This window comes from Nipponia nippon, unplaced genomic scaffold (assembly GCF_047370975.1).
Source record: "Nipponia nippon isolate SJK-2023a ecotype South Korea unplaced genomic scaffold, ASM4737097v1 scaffold_7, whole genome shotgun sequence".
Classification (NCBI taxonomy): Eukaryota; Metazoa; Chordata; class Aves; order Pelecaniformes; family Threskiornithidae; genus Nipponia; species Nipponia nippon.
The window spans coordinates 37,763,408-37,784,165 of NW_028262391.1; the positions used below are offsets into that span (position 1 = coordinate 37,763,408).

At 41.2% G+C, this 20,758-nt stretch overlaps 1 protein-coding gene across 2 annotated transcripts in view; it reads right to left on the reverse strand.

Moving 5' to 3' along the window:
- Positions 1-20,504, reverse strand: part of NKD1 (NKD inhibitor of Wnt signaling pathway 1) — a 110,073-nt gene extending 89,569 nt beyond the window's left edge. For both annotated transcript variants that reach the window (XM_087739993.1, XM_087739992.1), the window contains exons 1-3: positions 20,279-20,504; positions 20,107-20,139; positions 19,783-19,940 (exon numbers count right to left, since the gene is read on the reverse strand). In XM_087739993.1, coding sequence (XP_087596119.1) covers positions 19,783-19,940; positions 20,107-20,139; positions 20,279-20,303 — 216 coding nt within the window. In that variant the 5' untranslated portion in view covers positions 20,304-20,504. The remainder of the gene's footprint in view (positions 1-19,782; positions 19,941-20,106; positions 20,140-20,278) is intronic.
- Between the last annotated feature and the right edge of the window lie 254 nt (positions 20,505-20,758).

Consider the following 20,758-nt stretch of genomic DNA (forward strand, 5'->3'; position numbering starts at 1 on the left):
TCTTCTATGAATTTCTTCAAGCTTGCCCAATATCTTTTTTGGGGTTTCTCTGGGAACATAAGGATATTGTAATGGTGGCAGAGAACCATATATTGCATACTGCTTGCATGATAAGATCTCCACATGCATGCAAAACACCACCAGACTTGGATCGGCCTCAGCATCTATGCCGAAACACGCGTAAGTTCACCACACGTGCTTTTACCCACAGATCTAATAAGCCTAACAGAAAAGTACTTGCAAATTCAACAAGGAATGAGAAATAGCGAAGAGTAACACCACCATAGGTCTATGTTAGTTTCTGAAGAAGTGATGTCCCCTGCAATGCTCCAAAAGGAATAGCAAGTGACAACTCAGCTGGGGTTGTAGCCTGAACTCATTGAAGTTTCCTACTGATTTTCAATAGTTCCCTAATGAGGGGTTCAAAAAGTCAGCAAAAGGAAAGAGGATTTCTCTAAAGGTCACATTCAAATGCTTCTAAACAAGCTATTATTTTCAATCGCGACCTCTTTGGTATCAACTGGAACTTTGCCTGAGAAAATGGTTTCAGGACTCTGCCCACTGGTTTGTTTGTACAGTGGTACAGGAAATATGTAAATAGATTAAATTTATGACAAAGTGCCAAGCATTTGAGAAAGCCTGTATACCCATTTCTGTAATATTCTCTGCTACACAATTATGACTGCCAGAGCCTAACTCTACAGAAGTCAGCACTAAAATCCCCTCTGAAAACAGACACCATGCAGTGTCTGATGGGCTCGCTTGCCATCATCTCAGGACCATCGCACATGTTCACACATTATCAGCCTTTGCTCAAAATGAAGCCAGTCTGAAATTACATTAAGTGCCACACACCAGGCTACAGATACAATGGGTGACAGCCCAGGAGAAAACATGTTCAATGCCTAGCTTATTTGTTCTGCTCGCGTTTGGGCTATCATTTCTCACCGCCATTCATAAATTATGTCTTCTGACAAGGATTAAAATTCAGAGCCCTAACCTCCCACTCTATGCCTAACAGATCTGAGCAGACAGCTCTTTTACCCAAAGTGAGAGTTGTTCTTGCAATTGTATTTAGGCTCAAAGTAGGGGGCGGGGAGGGGGGGGGGGGGAACGGAACGTTCAGCTCACTACAGGATCTAATTCTTAGTGTTCATCTTTCTCACTTAAAGTTCTCCGAAACCAAGAATATTCATTATTCAGTTTAAACCTTCTCCCATCTATCATTAATTTCAATTGCTTGAGCAGTGAAATATAACAAGCTATCAAGACTGAAACAAAGAAATAAAAGCTTTTCTAAAAAGATAACATGATAGGACATTTACTTTCTTCTCAGTAAGGGCATACAAACTTGAGTTTTCACTTCAAGAGAATTTATGAGAGAGAAACATTATTTTTCACAGACAATTAACACTTTACATTTGCAGCTCTACTAGGCCTAGCCAAGTTGTCCTTATTTGCCAGAATATTCAGAGTTTGCCCAGTAAAAGAAAGGATTTGACTCCATCAGAAAGAAATACTTTCTAAAATAAAGATGCACTGAAAAAGCGAGACTTGCACTACTAACACAGCACAGCTCTCAAGCCACATGGGTAAATTTTAACATTTATATCCCTGCTAACTAGAGACAGGCTCAAACCAAAACCACAAATATGGAGAAAGTCTGAACCCAGATCAAAATTTTATAGCTCACACCCCACCTCTTCTCTTAACAATGGCTGGAAAATGCTTTTCAAAACTCCTACAATATTTGTTCCATACACAGGAAATGAGTTTAATAGTACATCTTTGGGGATTAGCTTTGTTTAGCTGTCCAAGCCTTTGATTCAAGGTCTGTAGATAGTATTGCTTTAGTTGTTACACAGACACAGACATATTTCTTGATGGGATGCCTCCCTTGCTCACATGGTCATTCACCTTAATCCCCGTTAACTTTATAGGATGCTATACTGCACATATCATTGGCTGTAAAGGAAGTCCTTTATACATGTTTCTTGGCCTTCCTCTAGTCACAGGATGAAAATGGTGAAGATAAATATACTGCTGAAGCATGGGAATTGGGAAGTTGGATAAAAAGCATTACATTCTTACAGAGGAATTCTTCATTTCTAGACAACACAATGCAGCTCCCGAGGACGAACTTACTGCTTTTCTGCTTCAGCATAGTGGGCTGTATTATGACCCTATAATCCACTGCAAGGCAGTAGCTGAGAGCTGCGCTGCCCCTGGAGCTGTCTGAGAGATGACTATGATTCACTGAATCACAGTTTACTTTCCAATTTCCCCGCTGCCTCAAGGAAGGCAGCAAGCACTGCCTCTGCCCTGTCCTCTTCTCGAGATGATTCTGCTCCTGAGCTGAGCTATGCTCCACCATCTTTCCACTCACAAACAGGCAAGTGAGGAAGGAGGAGATGTGAGACATTTTTTAAGCTCCAAAAATACATATATGCTATACATGTTTTTTGCTAGCAATCTGTACGGTGGGTATGGTATGGTTAGGCAGTATGTATGGTACGTACTTGCCTCAAATGTTACAGTATGCTGTGTCACCAATGCAAGATGGCAAAAGGATTCTTGATGTGCCACACCCAAACGCACACCCTGCTAGTTAGACCACCACGTGGCTTCGTTTCTCCACCAAGATTTAATTTCTGAACAATGTAGCATTTAAACCAAGCTAAGGCAAAGGCAATAGCTGTTAAAATAGAAAAGAAAGCAGCACAGGGCAACTGCTGAGAAAGTGTGATCTGTTGGCAATAGGTGGCAAAGAAAACTAAGTCTCCAAAGGGAGAGGAAAAAAACCCAACAACAAATGCCCGTATCTAACACGGAGACTAAAGTACAATGATTCCAGCCAGACTGACTGAACTCTCCAAAACCACAGAGCCGCTAGACTGAAACCACCCTTACAATTCAGTATTCAGAGAAACCATCCTTAAATACATAATAATGGGTTGTGAGATGCCATTAAATCCTCTTTAGACAGGCAGAATTTGTCTGAATTCTCGTCATATTTGTAAGGCGGGGGGAGCTGGGAAGCTCCAGGCTGGGCTGTGCCTGGCTGCCAGCACACAGCTCTTGGGGTGTGCTCACTGCTGCCAGGCTCCCGGGACAATAAGTGCCTCTTCAGCACCAGACATTTAACTGCGCTCTCTATTGTTTGAAAGAACAAGTGACACTCGCAGCAGAGAATCCAGTGGCAACAGCTAAAAAGCTTGGGAGTATCCATCACTAACCATCCGTCACCGTTTCTAAACATGACCGTGGGTGATACATCACTGCCAGAACCACAAGGAAGAGGTGTTAATTAACCTGTAAACCTGCTCCACTTTGTGCTCCAGATAGTACAAAGGCCCATGAGAATAGGAGGCATAGTTCACCCTCATTATAAGTCTCTCCATTACAAAGCCAGTGCAAACAAAAGCCTACTGCTTTGACTCACCACTCCACTTCAGTTCATTGTAAACATTTTGACATGCATTTCACTCATGTGCAAACTCTGCTGCTCTGAAGAATAACCTTCAAGAGAGGGTAATTTCATTATTCAAGCAAACACCAGAAAAAAAGCTCATCTCCCTGCAAAGCCTCAAGTCTAGCTGGTGCATCAGAGCTCATCTTCAGTCTAATTTTTAACAAACGTTTTCCTTCACCCTTTAGTTATGTCTGTGTAGTCCATTTCACCTAGTCACAGTGGTAAAAGTCTGGCATTCTCCTCATCCTATATTATCTACCTATCGTCATTTATACATACGCTAGCCATACGCTCTATCCCTGTGTTACTACTAGTCTTGCACTGAATTTATATGCCTTACCAAAAGCAAGGGAGAACAATAAGCAGGAAGTCTACATCACTCGAACGCACATGTCCTTGGAGAGGCCTCCAGAAGGAGCGGAGACTCAGTTCACACGTTAAAGACACGACCCCTTCCACCACCTTCTAACCTTGTCCAAACTCTTGTTCAGATAAGTGGGAAGTCAAATGTCTTTTTTCTCCATATGTTAAAACTGTTTTGATTAACACAAAATTTTTAGAATTAGACATCTTGGGCCACTGGATTGTGACAAGAGCTGGACAGTTGAGAAAGCCCCCTTTCCAAAAGCATTTCAGGAAGATTACTGCAGAGCAAAAGAAGAAACAATGTAAGAGGGTTTTTCTGCAAAGGGGGATTATATAAACTCCAGGGGGAATTCAAACATTCTTTTTCATTCTTATTTTCTTACTTTGCTCAGGAAAGTAGGTAATAAATACTTGACTTATTCATAAAAACATAGCAATGAATTAAGTCCACAGTGGACATTGAAGTTCTTAATGAACTTTAAATATTTCTCTGTCTACCTCAACAGCCTAGGTAGGTAAAAGGATAAAACCTATCCCCACTTCCCTGATGGAAGTGGAAAAAAGTAGATAAAACTGGTAGTTCCAAGGAGAAGACAAATGACACTAAACGAGTGGCAAGTGCTTAGCTATCTTGGGTCTCTGTGAAGATCCATGTTTGAGCAACTTGAGAAAGGATACAGAGCTAAAGCTAGGGTCTAGACGAGAATACACAGCTCCTGTATCTCATTCTTAAGCCATAAATTCAGAGTTTCAGAGACCAGGTAGCACCACAGCAATGGCTATCCATCTCTGATCACCCACATCACAAACACCTCCCAACTTCACATCCAAGCCCATAGGCCAGTCCTCTAATCTCAGATGACTTCAAAGCCTTGTGATTCAGAGTGTTTAAGAAAGCTGTATTTAACCTATTACCCTATCTCCTTAAGTACAACATCCTACCCATGAAAATCCCAGCCACTAAGCAGAGACCCAAGGGGCTACACTAGTCAGCCCAGTTAGCAAAGGCACACTCTGTTATGAGATGCAAGGACTGCACAGAAAGCCTGTCTCTGAACTGCTGAGAGCTTTAACTTAGCAGGGATCTTTCTGCCATATATACCTGTATATAAAACATGGTCCGGCACCACTTGTTAATGGATAAACGTAAGAAGTGCTGCACTAGAACATGTAGCTTCCAACAGACAAGAGAGGTACTAGTAATTACTAACACAAGATAAAAATACAAACAAAAGTTATTTTATGATTGAAGCAAAAAGGATTAAGGGCACAGCCCAGACGCCCCATCTGTACTGCCTGTACTTCTGATGTGCCCATTCTCACCCCTTCCCCTTAGTCACTGATTCTGTTACATCCTATGCATTCAAATCCTACATTCATTTCTTTGACCGTTTCCCCAATACCAAGTGAACCTTAATTTTTTCCTTTGCACGCTTTAACAAGCCTGTCTACATAAGCTGAAGAAACACTCCATCCTCTGCCTACTTGCTTTTTTCAGGCCTCCTTTCAGAGAAAGGCTAGACCTTTCCTCTAACCAGCCCTCCCTCATCTTCTTTCTTAAGAGTGCATTTTCACCCAGTCTGAGAGGATTGCATTTTGCTCATTCCTGTTTGATATATTTATTGTGAGACAGGATCACATGAGATTGAAGGCCCAGAAAACCCCATGCTGTGTACCTTGCATAAAATGTACTTTCTCTTACACTAGAAAAAGGCTTACATGACATATATTTTTTATAAATATATATCTATGGAATTTTGAAAGTAGGCAAAAAACATTATAATATCATAAGGTGGCAAGGAATACAAAAGAAAAAAAAAAACCACAGTGAATAGAATCCTTTTTTATAAAAAAAGAAAACTATGCTTAACACAAACTCCTTCATGAATTCTCTTTATACTTCCAGCGACACGAATTTGCCATTCTGCTGACACTGTTGCTGACGCTACTGAAAAAGTCACCCAAGAAGGCTGATTTTAAAATAAAATTTTACAAGGAGAGGAAATGAGGATTTGTAACGGAACATTTCCTTCTACTTAATCACAGCATCATTACTGTAATGGTATAAAGTCCACTTGGTCTTTTTAATTGATTTAATGATAAAGACATAACATTTTTGGGCTAACCGCCACAAAAACATCCAGTTAAAAGAGAAAAAATCTTAAATTATAGTTACCCCCCAAAAAAAAAACACCCCAGACATTATTTAATACCAACAAGATATTCCTGCAGTAAATCTGCGTTTCTAATATTGCTATTAATTTTTAATGCTACATTCAGATTCCATTCACTCAAGTCACTGAGGAATTCTTAAGTATTTACAATCATCAGTCAAACAAGGAACCTTTTCAGCTCTTTGCCCTTAGAATCATGAAGTATAAACTTTCAACTTCCATACAGAAGATATTTTTAAAATGAAGAGTGCATTTCCCAGAATAATGATGCTCTAATACCAAACAGCAGCTCAGTTATTTTGTGTTAAGAAACCAAAGCCCTTCTTACACGATTTCAAAGCAGCAGCTGTGACTTTGAAACTAGGAATTCATCCTGGCCACCTGCTTTAAAACTGGCCAAAATAAACGTGGTGGGATGGTTCCTGTCGATAACCATGGGATGGCAGAGTAGCACAGGTTGTTTGCTGCTAGGGCTTAGGTCCTAGAGATCACTAACTTCTTCAGGATCTTGTGTGGATGAGGACCTTGGGACCAAGCTGCATCTGAAAGCTGGATTAATTATTAAGTGCTAGATTGCAGTACTGTTACTCATGAGGAGCAAAACTTCATTGCACAGCTGAGATGTATTGTTCACAGCATGCCATTCACAGTATGATGTTTGATTCCCACCGCAGATGATCCTTTTCAATCACTCGGCCAACAGAAAGTATTATGGTCTGGCTCGTAAGGTATCATTTTCTTAGAAGAAAGGGTTTGTTTTGTTGTTGGTTTGGTTTTTCTTTAATATACTCAAAAACATCCATAATAGTAATAACAGTAAACTAAAAATTATGACTTTCAAACCTCAAACTAGGTTCATTTTTCTAGCCTTAGTGAATGCACAAGCATTGCAAAAACCAGTGCCCACCAATGCAACTTAGTAGAACACGAGATCTTCCCAGATTCACAACCACAGCTAATGTAGCGTATTTCAGGGCCTAATCCTGCTCTCAGCAGAGTCAATGGAGAGTTAATGGACTTCAACAGTAAAAGAATTTGGTCCACAAAGACTCATTGCTTTCTAATTCTCAGCATTACAAAGAAAGTATATTTTGCATTAACCTGAAAATAATCCCCTTCAGAAAACTATATGACAAAGTACTACGGAAGAAAAAGAAACTTTTAATATTTAAAAACATACAAACATGTTCCTAAAAGTTTATTTTAACATAACCCTGCTAAACAGGGCAGAGGAGGGAAAAAAAAAAAAAAAAAAAAAAATCAGGTCACTGGTAAGTGTCCTAAGTTCTTTCCACTTTCTACTCTTTTTGCCTTGCTTTCCCGCTTTGCACACCCCTTGTGCAGAGGCACATTTCAGACAAAGTAACCTACTGTAGCACTAGCACTGCCGAGGTGGAAATATGCTCTGCTCTTTACAGCAAAGGACCCACACCTTGATCTTCAAGGAAAAGCCTCTGGATGGTGCAACTCAAAAGGCTGCTGCAAATTTATTTCTCCCCCCCTTCCCCCCCCCCAATTACTCCTCTTTTTGATGTCTATTCTTGCTCTTGAAAAAAAATACACACATCAGGTTAAGATGAAAACTGCCCACACAACAAGTTTGTGTTTACAAGCTTAAGAGCAAGTTTCACTTCAACACAGGTCAATGCCGCTTTAAGAAAACATCACATACCAAAAAAATCACACATGGTTAGAACACATCACGAGCAGAGAGGAATTGTGGAGGCACCGAGCCAGCCTGAGAAGCCCTTTGAAGTTAGAAAAACATCCTCTGGTCAGAGCACATTTGTGAAACCGTGGGACAGGCGCTTTAAACAACATTCACTCCGAGATCACCTGCGGTGTGCCAGTGGATTGGCGCCTGTGTAACTTCAACAACGTAACCCTTTATATTCCACAAAGATCCCTCACTCCAAAAGCCATCCTATCAATAGCATACAGTCAAAAAAACCACATGGCAAAACCTGAGCCATTTCACCCTCTGTACAACACAGGCAGGCAGCTCCAACAGACATGTGAAGTTTGGGTAAACCCTGCTGTAAGCAGAAGTTGGTCAACAGCAGAAAGGGCACTTCAGTCGGACAAAGCAGCACTGATACAGGAGGAAGGCATCACCCTGCAAGGAGGGCCACTGCAAACCAGCATTGCGCAAAACTTACAATATAGTTTGGCGTGCAGCCGGGTATGACACAAAATACTCACTGTTCACCACCACCATCATGAGAAGAAAGATTCTTGGCTGTGGATGGCTAAGTCCAGGTGACACACACTTCCCCCCCACACACATTTACAGACAGATGAGACAACATCAGAAGACTGCTTTTTCAGCTGAGTTTCTTCCCTCCACCCAGTTCTGCCATCAGCTATCAGCACCCTGCCTGCTGGCATCAGTAGGCTGTGCCAACACCATTTAAAGCCAAATCCTGCCCCTGATCTGGCATGTGTCTCAGACTGGCACGCCTCTCACAAAAGAGTCTCTGTACATATTTCTAACTGAAGGCAGAACTGGTTATCTATTCCTAATACCACTGGATATTGGAATTGATATGCAGTAACAGCAGATTTTGAATAGACCCCATGTCTACTGAGAGCATGGAAGGAGGAAACCTCACCCTGCCTTTGGACAGGGCTCCTGCTGATATTAGGAGACGATCGGACTGTACAGCAGGCCAGGACTCTTTCCTTGCTTAAAACATACCCCTGAAGGCATGACATTAGCGTTTTTCTTGTCTAACCGTTCTGTTCTTCTGTATTGGACAAGCTTGCCTATTTTCCCCAGTGGTGGTGAAATTCCCCTCATTTTTTGAGGAGACCAGGACTGTTGGTGTTGCCATCAGAAATACACATGAGGAGGCTCAGATTACTGTTGCAGAGCTAATAAGGGACCTCACAGCCTTTTTGCTACTCCCACAGGACACTACCCATTGTCTGGTGTTCATTTACTGGCAAATCTAAGGGGCTTCCCACTGCAGTGTCTTTGGTTTCTGTCTTTCCAAAATGGGAAAAATCAGCGGTGGCCGTGGATTAAAGGTGAATTGTTTTAGCAGAGGTTTGTTCTGTGTTTAAACAGCACAGGTACGTTCAGTGACTAAGCACAGGCAACACCTGCGTGCTGCAGTCTAGCTAGTCCCTCCTGGATAACAGCAAATGTCTAAGGACACAGAGCTACTTCAACGTGCCTTACTTTTGACTGTCATCACACAGTTCTCACAAAAATTGATTTCATTCATTTTTTCCTAAATTGCATTAAAAAAAAAAAAAAAAGAGAGAGAGAAATCAAACAGCACATCTAGAGGAGAGTGCCATGGTAAGGTTGATGACCAAATTCCAATGAAGTCTATGTAGCATCAATGAATACAATACTTCCTTTCCAAATGCTGGGGGTTTTTTCTTCATTTTCTGTTACACATCACCATGTTTTAATCCAAGAGTGACTGCCTTTCAAAAAAAAAGCCCTGTACAATAGCTTAGGCAGGAAGAGATCTCATTTACTTCTTTATGCTGTGCATTAGACCAGAGTTAAAGATTTTGTGTGCTTCTTATTGGCCATAAATAAACGATTAAAAACAGCCCTAGAGTAGAAGGGGGGCGGGGGAGAGAATGAGACTGTGGTGCAATACTTTAACAAACCAACCTAATTAGATAAAAAACACCTTCATACAATAAAAATGTGGTATTTTAATGGGTATTAAGCAGTGCTGTGGGAATAGCCTCTCTCAAAACATGCTTTTTAAACCTATCTGCAAAATTACATTGCTAATTACAAATGGGAATTTAAGTGGCAGTAGAACCGGGAAAAACTTCTGTGAACCTGTCATAAAACGATCAGATAAACTGCATCTGCAGGGGAAAATACATTGCCATTCCACCAGCAATGTAGCTGCTAGATAATAGATAGATATTACTCTCACCACTTGAACCTTCCCCCCGTCTTCCACTGATGTGGCAGAGAACCCAATACGAAACCACTGAAAGCAATGAGAAGTTTCCCCTCTATCAGAGCAGGGCTTTCACATCAAAACATAACAGAGAAATATTGCAGAATTTTTCAGGGTGGTAAAAACAGCCTTACCTAACTGCACTGAGTTAGTTAAAAATATACCTTTAAAAGTAATTTATCTATGGTATTCTGAAAAACTCCTTTTACATACATATCCATATCAGGAACAAGACCTTGCACATAAGCTTTGCATAAATATAAATGGCTTTAACTGAGATAACCTATGAAGTTTATCCTCAAAATAAAATTAAATATTCAGGATGGCTAAATGAGGCACACTTTTTCCATGGGAAAATATCAAAGTATTATTTATTTTTCTGTAAGTACTTGTTTTGAAAAGCCTTTCCTCCCCACCTGGGCTTCGGCTAAAAGCCACAATCTACATTTAAACAGTGTGTACGCTTCAGAAAACTATCAACCATCTTTTTTTAAAGCAGAAGCATATGAAATTATTTGATCCACTTTTCATATAGAAAGTCTAGGGCTGACCATAAAGAAACAGGCAGGCTCCCAGTATAAACTTACCAGGATTACATCAAAGACCTTCCTCTAGGATCAGACGATTGATTTCTTCAATGCTTTTTAGAATTTCTTCCAGGATATTTTGGGTTATTGCCTTAGACCTTTGCTCAGCTGGAATGACAGATATTCTGTTTGCTAGACTATGATGTTCTCTCTTTATAGGAGAATGAGTGTCTGTAGTTTATACACACGTATGCTATGTGAACAGAGAGAGACTTGGAAAGTTCACAAGCAAAATTATTATTTATTGTTTCAAAAAGAGTAGTTTATTACAGAAACACTGATACAGGCTTAACCGCAGCATCTTATGCAATACAGAGACTACTTGTTAGTCTGTGAGCTCAAGGCTGGGGCACTCTATGCTTAGAGAAAATTCCCGCTCCCCCAAACAGGCATTTGTTCTTTATATGCATTTAATGCATAAGGCTTAGTTTACAGCTACTACCTTCTTTACTTAACTCTCTTGAAACTAACCATCCTGGAATTATAAAAGATTTTTAAGATAGGACAACAAGAAGTGGCATAGTCCTTACCTACCACTATCAAATCTTTGGGGAATCAGACAGCAAACTATCTCCGAGGGCAATGCGACACGCTACCCACCATTCTCCCTCCTCCCCCAAGACAAATCTGTCACCTCCGTACCACTTATCATTCGCATCAGAGAATGGATCAAAAGATCCGAGGCTGCTCCCAAATCCCATTTCTCCTGCAAGACAGTACTTTGTTCTGTCACTTCCCTACTGAGTCTATCCCCTTATTTTATGCCTCACAGCATGTGTGGCTGCACCCCAAGATCAAACACCCATGCATGATTTTCTTTCACAGATCTTGAATCACAATGTTATACTTTAATAGGAACCTCAATATACTTAATCCCTTTAAAGCTGCCACAGTAATGCCCCAAATGCATTAAATTCCACCCTAATCGCAAAATACAAAGTATTTCTCTCGATGGACAGTGCATAGACTGTTCTGACCACATGCCAGTCCATCTCTGAGCTAAAGCAACATACACTGCCTGCATTTGTTAGTTTGAAGCCCAAGGATACGTGGCTGAAAATTCCAGACACTTTAAAAGTTCTCTGCTGCAAATGTTGCTCAAAACATAACTGATCTCCTCCCACATTTTAAGGGATGATCTCACGTTCTCAAGGGATTCTCATTGTAAATGATGTAAGGGACCAGTGCCACCAAGCCTGCATTTAAATCCAAATCCATTACAACTGAAAGTAAGACTGGTAGATGGCACTTTTGAAGGTATAAGCAAGACACCCTTTCACAGTCAGCACAATGAGTTTCAGAGTTCCACTCAATTTTCAGATCAAGAAGGGTTACTGGAGAAAATTATCAAACTTTGACAAAAAGCAAAAAATCTGCTTGCCTGATAAGTCTTGTGAACAACTATTAAGTTGTATTAACAGCAGCTTCAGATTTAAGGAACAACTCCTTCTCACACACGTTTGGCAGGGACCTTGGTCTGAACCAGGGAACCACAGGGTCTTCCATTATCCCTGCCAAGGGGTTACTGTGGTGGGATCTTTTAGGTGTATTTTTACAGGGCTGCTCTTGGCCATTGAGGAGCTTCTCAGGCACCGATAGCGTTTCAGTCTCCTGTGGCCACAGTCTGGTCTTCCAAGGAGCAAAAGGATTTACTCCACCAAAAGTTTTATAGACTAGAACAACAGGATCATTTATTGCTCTATAACATATGATAGGCCACACCCCACAAGCAAAATCAGTGGTACTCAATTTCACAGTTGTTATAGGACTTCCCAACAAGAAACCACATCATTCCCTTCCTCAAATGATTAGATTCTGTACGACTAAAACAGAAGTATTTCTCACATATGATGGGCACGTATCAGGTCGTGTGAGATGCACGCATATAGGCATTAAGGAATCTGGCTGAACACTTGCAGATATAAGCCTGCTTGAATGCCAACTCCCATGACAAGCCAGTGGACTCATCCTTATTGAACAGCGGACATGCAGTTACATGACAGCAGTCTATTTGCAAGACACTAACTATACAGGACTTTCCAACTCAAAAAAGGATGTCTCACATGTTCAGAAGTGTCATCTCTATTCTGCAAATTACAAGACAAAATATATGCCGTATTGCTCTGATAACAATAAATCCCGAAGTTTACAAAAAGCAAATGCGCTGTATGGCTGTATGCCTTGCAGAGACACCAGGACAGCAACAGTTGAACCTACTCAAGTCATTTCCCCTCTCTCTTAGATTACGCAGTAGTAAAAGTATCTGCGCCAGCACAGCCCTTTCACCACAGCTAACACCACTGGCGTTCCACCACTGCAAGACAAATGTCATGAGATATTCCAACACAAACACGCTTTGCTGGCTCAGAAATCAGACACAATGAAGATTTTGCATTTGGAACTTGGTTAATAATTCTTGAATGGAATACAGTCCAACTCAGCCTCCCATAGCTGTAGTTACTCTGTAGGAGTAAATACAAGCTTAGTTTTGCTGCCAACATTGGCAGATATGACTAAATAAATTCACAGAGAAAGTCTATTTGACCATTTCTTCACATTAATTTTTTGAACTAAAACTATACTTCCTTTTCCATTAAAAGGTATCTATAAATATCACATAGTCTGAAAACTGAGTATTCAGAATAACTAGTATATTAACTAGAAAGGTGGTTTAGTTACAAAAAACTACTTCAAGTATTTTGTACGTTTCAATATCTACCATTTACTTTCCAACCAGGTTTTGATGCTGACATTCACAAAGCAAAATCCATCCACAGGGATTTCTATAAAGGCCAACATCTGCAGCACAGGGAGCAATGTTCCATTTTGATTTAAATATCATCACCAAACAATTATTTCCCCAACTTTGGAAAAACTAGATATTACGAAGTTTCAATACTCAAGACACTTCTCTCCTCTGTTCATAACCCAATTCAAAAGAAACCATAAGAGTCAACTAAGATCATCTTCTGAAGGGTGCCTACAAATAGCGCAAAAAAACCTACAGAAAACCTTTCTATTAATGAATGCTGCTGTAAAGATCATTCCCATATGTCAATAATCGTGCTACAAATTTCCCATTTTTTGTTATAACCAAAGTTTTAGCATAAAGTCAGGACTATATTATTTACATTAATGTCATTAAAGAATATAACATACTGTTGCTACTTTTCATCCCAATTTACAGAAGAAAATGCACTCCATATAATCATAGAATGGTTTGGGTTGGAAGGGACCTTAAAGATCATCTCCTTCCAACCCTGCTGCCATGGGCAGGGACACCTTCCACTAGACCAGGTTGCTCAAAGCCCCATCCAGCCCGGCCTTGAACACTTCCAGGGAAGGGGCATCCACAGCTTCTCTGGGCAGCCTGTTCCAGTGCCTCACCACCCTCACAGTGAAGAGTTTCTTCCTTGCATCTCATCTAAACCTACCCTCTTTCAGTTTAAAGCCATTACCCCTTGTCCTATCACTACATGCCCTTGTAAAGAGTCCCTCTCCAGCTTTCTTGTAGGCCCCCTTCTGGTACTGGAAGGCTGCTATAAGATCTCCCTGGAGCCTTCTCTTCTCCAGGATGAACAACGCCAACTCTCTCAGCCTGTCCTCAGTGGAGAGGTGCTCCAGCCCTCTGACCATCTTCGTGGCCCTCCTCTGGACTCACTCCAAGAGGTCCATGTCCTTCTTACATTGGGGGCCCAGAGCTGAACGCAGTACTCCAGCTGGGGCCTCACGAGAACAGAACAGAAGGGAAGAATCACGTCCCTCAACCTGCTGGTCACACTTCTTTTGATGCAGCCCAGGATACGGTTGCCTTTCTGGGCTGCAAGCGCACATTGGCAGGTCATATTGAGCTCCTCATCAACCAACACTCCATAACCAAGGCCTTCTCAGTCAGAAGAACTAACATTTCACTAAGCCAAGAGGGACTATCAGTAGCCCAAGAAACATAGCTTGTATCACTTAGATGATGACTTCGCCCAGCTACTACACAGAATATGCTTCGTTCTTACAAACATCAACCTAAGAGGGTTGTTAGAGATCAAAAAAAGTTACTTTAATGAGATTGCTTGCAGAAACTTCATGGGCCATTCAGCTTTCCAATCAACATGCCAAATTAAAAGTGTTCCGCATTAAATCTGAAACACCTATAAAACAAGCCCTGATGAAATACAGACTGTCTCCCATTCACCTCCTCCATATGGCTCAAGCAAAGTCAACTTTTAATTTCATAACACAAAATATTTAATTTATGCTTTTCTTCATATGTCAATTTAACCTCCGGCACATAGCTTTGAAACCATGTAAGGATGCCTAACACTTTCCATATGGGAACTGAATTGTGGCTTTTAATTGCACCAACTGGTATCATTCAAGGATAATTCCCTTGGAATCCAGCTTTCTGCTACAGTATTGGCCAATTCACTAATCTCATCACCATGGCACTAATACTTTCAGAGACTCTTTGATTGTTAATATTCGTATTATAATTTTCCCAAACCAGAGCTGTCAAGATATACTATGTGCACCACTAATTAAATTATATTGGTTTGTTGGCACCAAATTTCAACACTAAATAAGATTCTGCCTCCCTGTCTTTCAATACAAAGTTTGGCAATTTTATTTTAAATGCCATACACAATATTTTGTATTTCAAAATATATTTTTAGTCATACCAATATCTAGCCCTGCTGAGTCTGCTGCTTTTTTTAATCCTCTGAGTAAATACAAATAATTATCTATACAATACTGACATTAATGTACTGGGAAATATTTTGGTTTAAAAGATCACTTCAAGCAGTCACACAAGATATCACCCAAGGAAATGTTAATTGCTCTTGTCACCACATCAATAAGAAAGCAGTCTTTCAAATGTCATTCCACCCATGAGGTGACCCCAAAGTAGCGCTACAATTAAATCTTCCAATTCAACAGCCTTTAAGCCATACAGACCACTAAAAAAAAAAATCTCTTCTCTGTTTATTATTTTTATTTTGGATGAATGACCTACCCAGCTGTGTCTTCCATAAGGCTATGTATTTTTACATGCACACACACGCATGCTATTTAACAGTGGTGGATTGGGAAGGGCTTTTTTTTTTTTTTTTTTAAATTGAAGATCATGCTAGAGGAGCAGTGAAGTTGACACTGGCGTAGTCTCCTCTCAGCCATGCAAGGAATGCCCATTAATGTCACTGGCAGTTACAGGCACAGAACAAATGGAGAACAAGCCCCACCTCTGAAGCAGTGATGTGCCTCAGCATTTCATACTGTATTATTCCCAGACCAGATACTCAACTCTAATTAATATCAATTAAGGTTGAACATGAGGATCACTAGCAGAAGTGGTAAGCTGAAGTCTTTCCTATTTTACCTAAAATGATTACTTACAACGTGGCTCACTGTGAGCTAGTTTGAAATTTAATTAAAAATATGAGATTTTTTCCAATCCCAAGCACAGATCTCAATGAGACATGCAAGAAACTAGTAAAATTTCTTATGGCTTTGAAGATAAAAGTAAATTGAACTAAGCAAATGTCATCTATAATATTTTCCCCTCTAGCATATAACTACTTCTCAGTTAAATAAATAAATACATGAATATTTGCAAACAATGCTGATCTCCAAAAACAGTTTGTAAAAGTAAACACACTGAATAAATTTAAACTTAAGAATTATACAGGATAATCCACAGTGTCAGAAAACCTTTCTGGGCACCAGTTAACTCATTCATAAAGCGGCAAAAGAAGTGTATTCACTTGCTCTAGCAGATTTACAGCCCCAGTGGTTTCAATTAGCTTTGAAACTAGAAGATGACTCTGGACCTCATACTTTTCAGGGTTGCAACAAAATTACTTTTTTCGTTAATTCTACATGATGTGGAAGGCTGCAGCCCAGCCCTCAGCCTCCACAGTAATTAAAACATTTAGAGCAGAGCAGCCCCTGCTGGGCGGGCGGCAATGGTTTAATGAGATCAGAGCTCTTAGCCCAGAACAGAAAGTTGTATACACACCAGAAGTGCATATTTCAGATACGCTCCCCCTCCTCTGGCTCATGCCTTCACCCAACAATTTACTATGAGATCCCTCTCAGGTGACTGATGCATTTGGCAATAGCCAGACACTGATTACCGTTCTTCCAGTGAATTGGCGGGGGGAACACACGGATGGATGGGACGAGGCATGGATGACATGTCAGCTGAAGGAAGTCTGCTCTAACCAAGAAACTCTCAAAACTTCAGTTCAGGAAGAGAAAAGGTGCTGTATTCTTGAACCCTCCCTGTGTCAAACACCCCTTGAGTGAACTGACGTCAAGACCTCCCCTCCACAACTATTGTAAATTCAATCGTTCTAGAGAGGAGCACAAATGACATTTTATTGCTTTCCTGTATTAGCCACTCATTCCTCTTGTAAAACGCTACATGAATCCCCCTGAACTTCAGTGTCATCTCCCCTGGACGACTAACTTTAGCAAAACAATTCAGTGTCTCTGTTCTTGAGGAAAACAGCCTTCCAACTACAACCAAGACAGAATTTTTGGCTTATAGAGAGCAATGTAAGTCAAATTTCACTATCGCATTCGAGTCCTAATCAAAATGATCCAAATCTTTGAAGTTTCAGACTTGGAAGCAACTGAGCTCTCTCCTCTCCCACCAACTGGTCTTTGGAAGTACACTGGATTTCACCAAATAGGGCCCTACATACTAATGAAGCCACCATCAACGAAACTCTGGTTAAGGATTCCTAGGAGGAAAATTATTTCTAGGACCATTATTTGTTTTAAACTGAACTGGATGTTTCTCCAAATGCAGATATTTTCATGTGTTTGATCTAACTCTTTCTGCCATAAGTCACAAATGCAGCAATTAGGACCTATTTTAGAGAAAAAATCATGTTTTAATGAGAAGCCAAAGTTTCAGCTGTGACACAATAAAACTGTACCATTCCACAGAGCCTTGTAAAACTCACTGAACAGTTTAGGGAGAATTTTGAAATAGTAAGGAAAAAAGCCCTTGGTAGATTGAAGTACAACTGTACTACGTTACTGGGGAATACACAACTGTCCCACACAATCCCATTAGTCGAAGTGACTAGTATTTCTGTAACTTGAGGTGAATGAAGAGCCAAGAGGTTAGGCTACAATTCGCTTTGTATCTTGGTATAATTATACAAGAGATCAAAGAGATCTCAGAAGAGAAACAGTCATGCAATCTCAGTTATGGAGTCAATAGCTGTGACTCCATAATCCTTGTCAAAAAGACTGTACATATGGCACATCTGGTTCCAATGTAGGATTAGAAATGCATCCTTCCATATTACCAAAAGTTCATATTTTAAAGGACCTTTAATGTAGCTGTCACAGTGTGCCTGTGACAGGATGACAATTAAACTAAATCAATTAGCAGGCTATATACGCATACAGATACTACTAAATACATTAGGCAATAAATTGGAAATATTTTCAAACATTCAGAAACAGCTCTATCAGGATGACCGTAAAATGCCTCATGGGAACAGTGCTTTTAAGTGTACTGAAACCTATTTACAGCTTTATAAAGTAGTAAAACTATTGACTAAGTTTTAGTTAATGGCTTGCTAATTGCTGAGCTATCATGAGGAGGACACCTCAAGTAAGAAGAGAAATACTGTTCTACTGTCATTCCAGCTGAGCAGACCTCATGGAACTGAAAACTGAAGAGTTTTGTGGAGAGCAAGTTATTTTCTTTTCAGAAAGCAAACTGTCTTTGTGGAAGAAAATACATTTCACAAAGCTGAAGTCAGAGTTTTTGACCTTTAACTGTTGTATTTTAAACCCATGAGTTTGGTGAGTTGAACTTCTTTCCTAGAAAATATATATGTGAAAGGTAGAACGTATCTAAAAAGCTTGACTCACAAAAATGGGGATAATGAAAAAGAATTAAAAGCACATGCTTTTACTCTTTGCCCCTGTATCATACGTGTATGTACCATTATTAATGAGAACTTCTTTCTTTGGACACATTGTCTCCAAGTAAAGCACAATTAAAAAAAAAAAAAAAAAAATCACTTCAACCAACCATACCTGCAAGCTGAACATAAACTGATTATGCTCATCAATTACAAACACTTAGATCAATATCTTACCCCCTTTGCCTTACTTCTAGTGACTCCCAAACAATTTATCCTCGTCTAAATACAATTCTGGTGGTATTTAAAAAGTCATCATTAGCTTTTCCCATTCTACACGTCTTCTACGCAGTTTAACACCCCACCTAAAATGAAGTATTCTCCACTTGCGACTTAATTTTTCCTGAGACACAAGAAGTCCGGGCTTCTGACAATGAAACTGGTGGCTAACAAAGCGAAGAGCCTGCAGGAGGTTTGGTGGCCCTGCTCTGCTTGCACTTTCAGAGCCACATTCCTTGCTGGGAAGCACAGATTCCAATCTCCCCATCTCTCAGGTTACTTTTCCACTGATGAAGCTTTCAGGGCTTGATCCAAAGCTCACGGAAGTCAATGGGAGCCTTTCAGTAAACATCAATAAGCCCTGGATCATACCCCGAAACACTGTGAGGACCATATCGAAGAATTGTTAAGTTTGTTTACCTCCCATCATGCCTTTTTGTTTAAAGGGGCAACATTAAAAAAAAAAACAAAAAAAAACAAAAAAAAAAAACAAAGGCAACTTAAACATTTCCTACACGGGAGGACTGGAGGAAAGAGAAAGGGTGGGAAGCGACCCGTGTGGTAACAGCCGGGACAAGTGACATGTGCAGTAACTCTTATGGAGAAAGTCAGCCACGCATTATTAGCAAAGAGCAAATAAATAACAATACACTCTTCGGGGACTTCTCCTTTCCTGAATTCCTCTGCCAAAATGTCACAGACAAACTTGTGCACCAATCAGGGTCCGCAAGCTTGCGCACACTGGCAGGGTGCTGGGCTTTTTCCAGAGATTCTCCGTTTGTTCCCGTTTGTGAAGGATTTTGTTCTAACCGTACTGCCCAGACACCAGCGGACAGGTCCCCTTACTCCTCTGGCTTTTGTACCAGCACCAAGTTTGCTCTGCAGCTCCTAACTTCATCAAAGGACTGAAGGAAACCACCCACGGGGCAGCCCCTTGGAGCAGCATTAGGGCAAAGAAAACCCTTCCTTTGCACAACCGGCCCTTGGGAGGGAGAGAGGGATGTAGAAAGAGCTTTTGGTTTTCCGTATTTCAAAAAGAAGGGGCGGGGAGGGGGGGTGGGGGCAGCGAGGAAGCTGACATACCCTGGCGCTGGAGAGCCTGCAAACAGCCCGGTGCTGGCAGCCTTGCTGGAGTCCCGAGCTGCTGCCTCCGCTGCTGCTGCCCCCGGAGTATTTCTGCTTCACCATCCAGTCCTCCAGCCCTCTGCGAGCCAGAGAGGCGTTCACCGCAAAACTATCACCTAGAAGAGAAGAGACAATGCCGCCGCTGAGCCGCCCGCGGAGCCCCCCGGCCCCCCCGCGGCCCGCCGGGGCCGAAAGCTGGGGGGAGAGGGCAGGGGGACGGGGGCAGCCGCAGGCGCCGGGGGAAGGCGTTCAAAGTTACTAGCAGCAAGGAGCCATCCCTACCTTCTGGACTTTCTCGGGGTTTACAAACGGCAGCTAGGCAGATCCGGAGGAAAGTGTGTGGGGGAAATAATAAAGGAAGATCATTAGACACCGGTATAAAATCACAGCAACAGCCGAGTAAAATCCGAATAAGGGGAAGGGGCTAAGAAAGTAGCAAGTGAAAGAAACTAACCATGTTTCGAGTGAAGTTTCCCCATCTCTCTGCATTGATCTGCAATTACGATTCATTTGACTGTTTTCAGTAGGGTCAGGTTCGCTTGTTGTTATTTGTGTAGATGTATAAAATCCCAGCGTGTTTAGAAATCCATGTGCTCCGCTTCTCCCTGCTAACGCACAAGCGAGATCAAATCTCAGTTCCTCTCCTGCAGCACGGTCCGGCGTCCCCCTCTCCGCTCCGGTCTTCCTCCTCTCTCCTCTCTTTCCCAAAGACAGAGGCGGTTACAAAAGACCTTACTTCACCCACCGGGGAACATGATTGACACCTCATTGAGATTAGACCACTTGCAGGCAGCCTCCGCCTTCCCATTGGGCCGCGGCGGCAGATGAAAGCGGCGAGTGAGCCTTTTGGAGGCTCCAAAAAAAAAAAAAAAAAAAAAAAAAAAAAAAAAAGAAAAAAGAAAAAGGAGCAGCCGGGGCGCGTTTCACTTCCAGC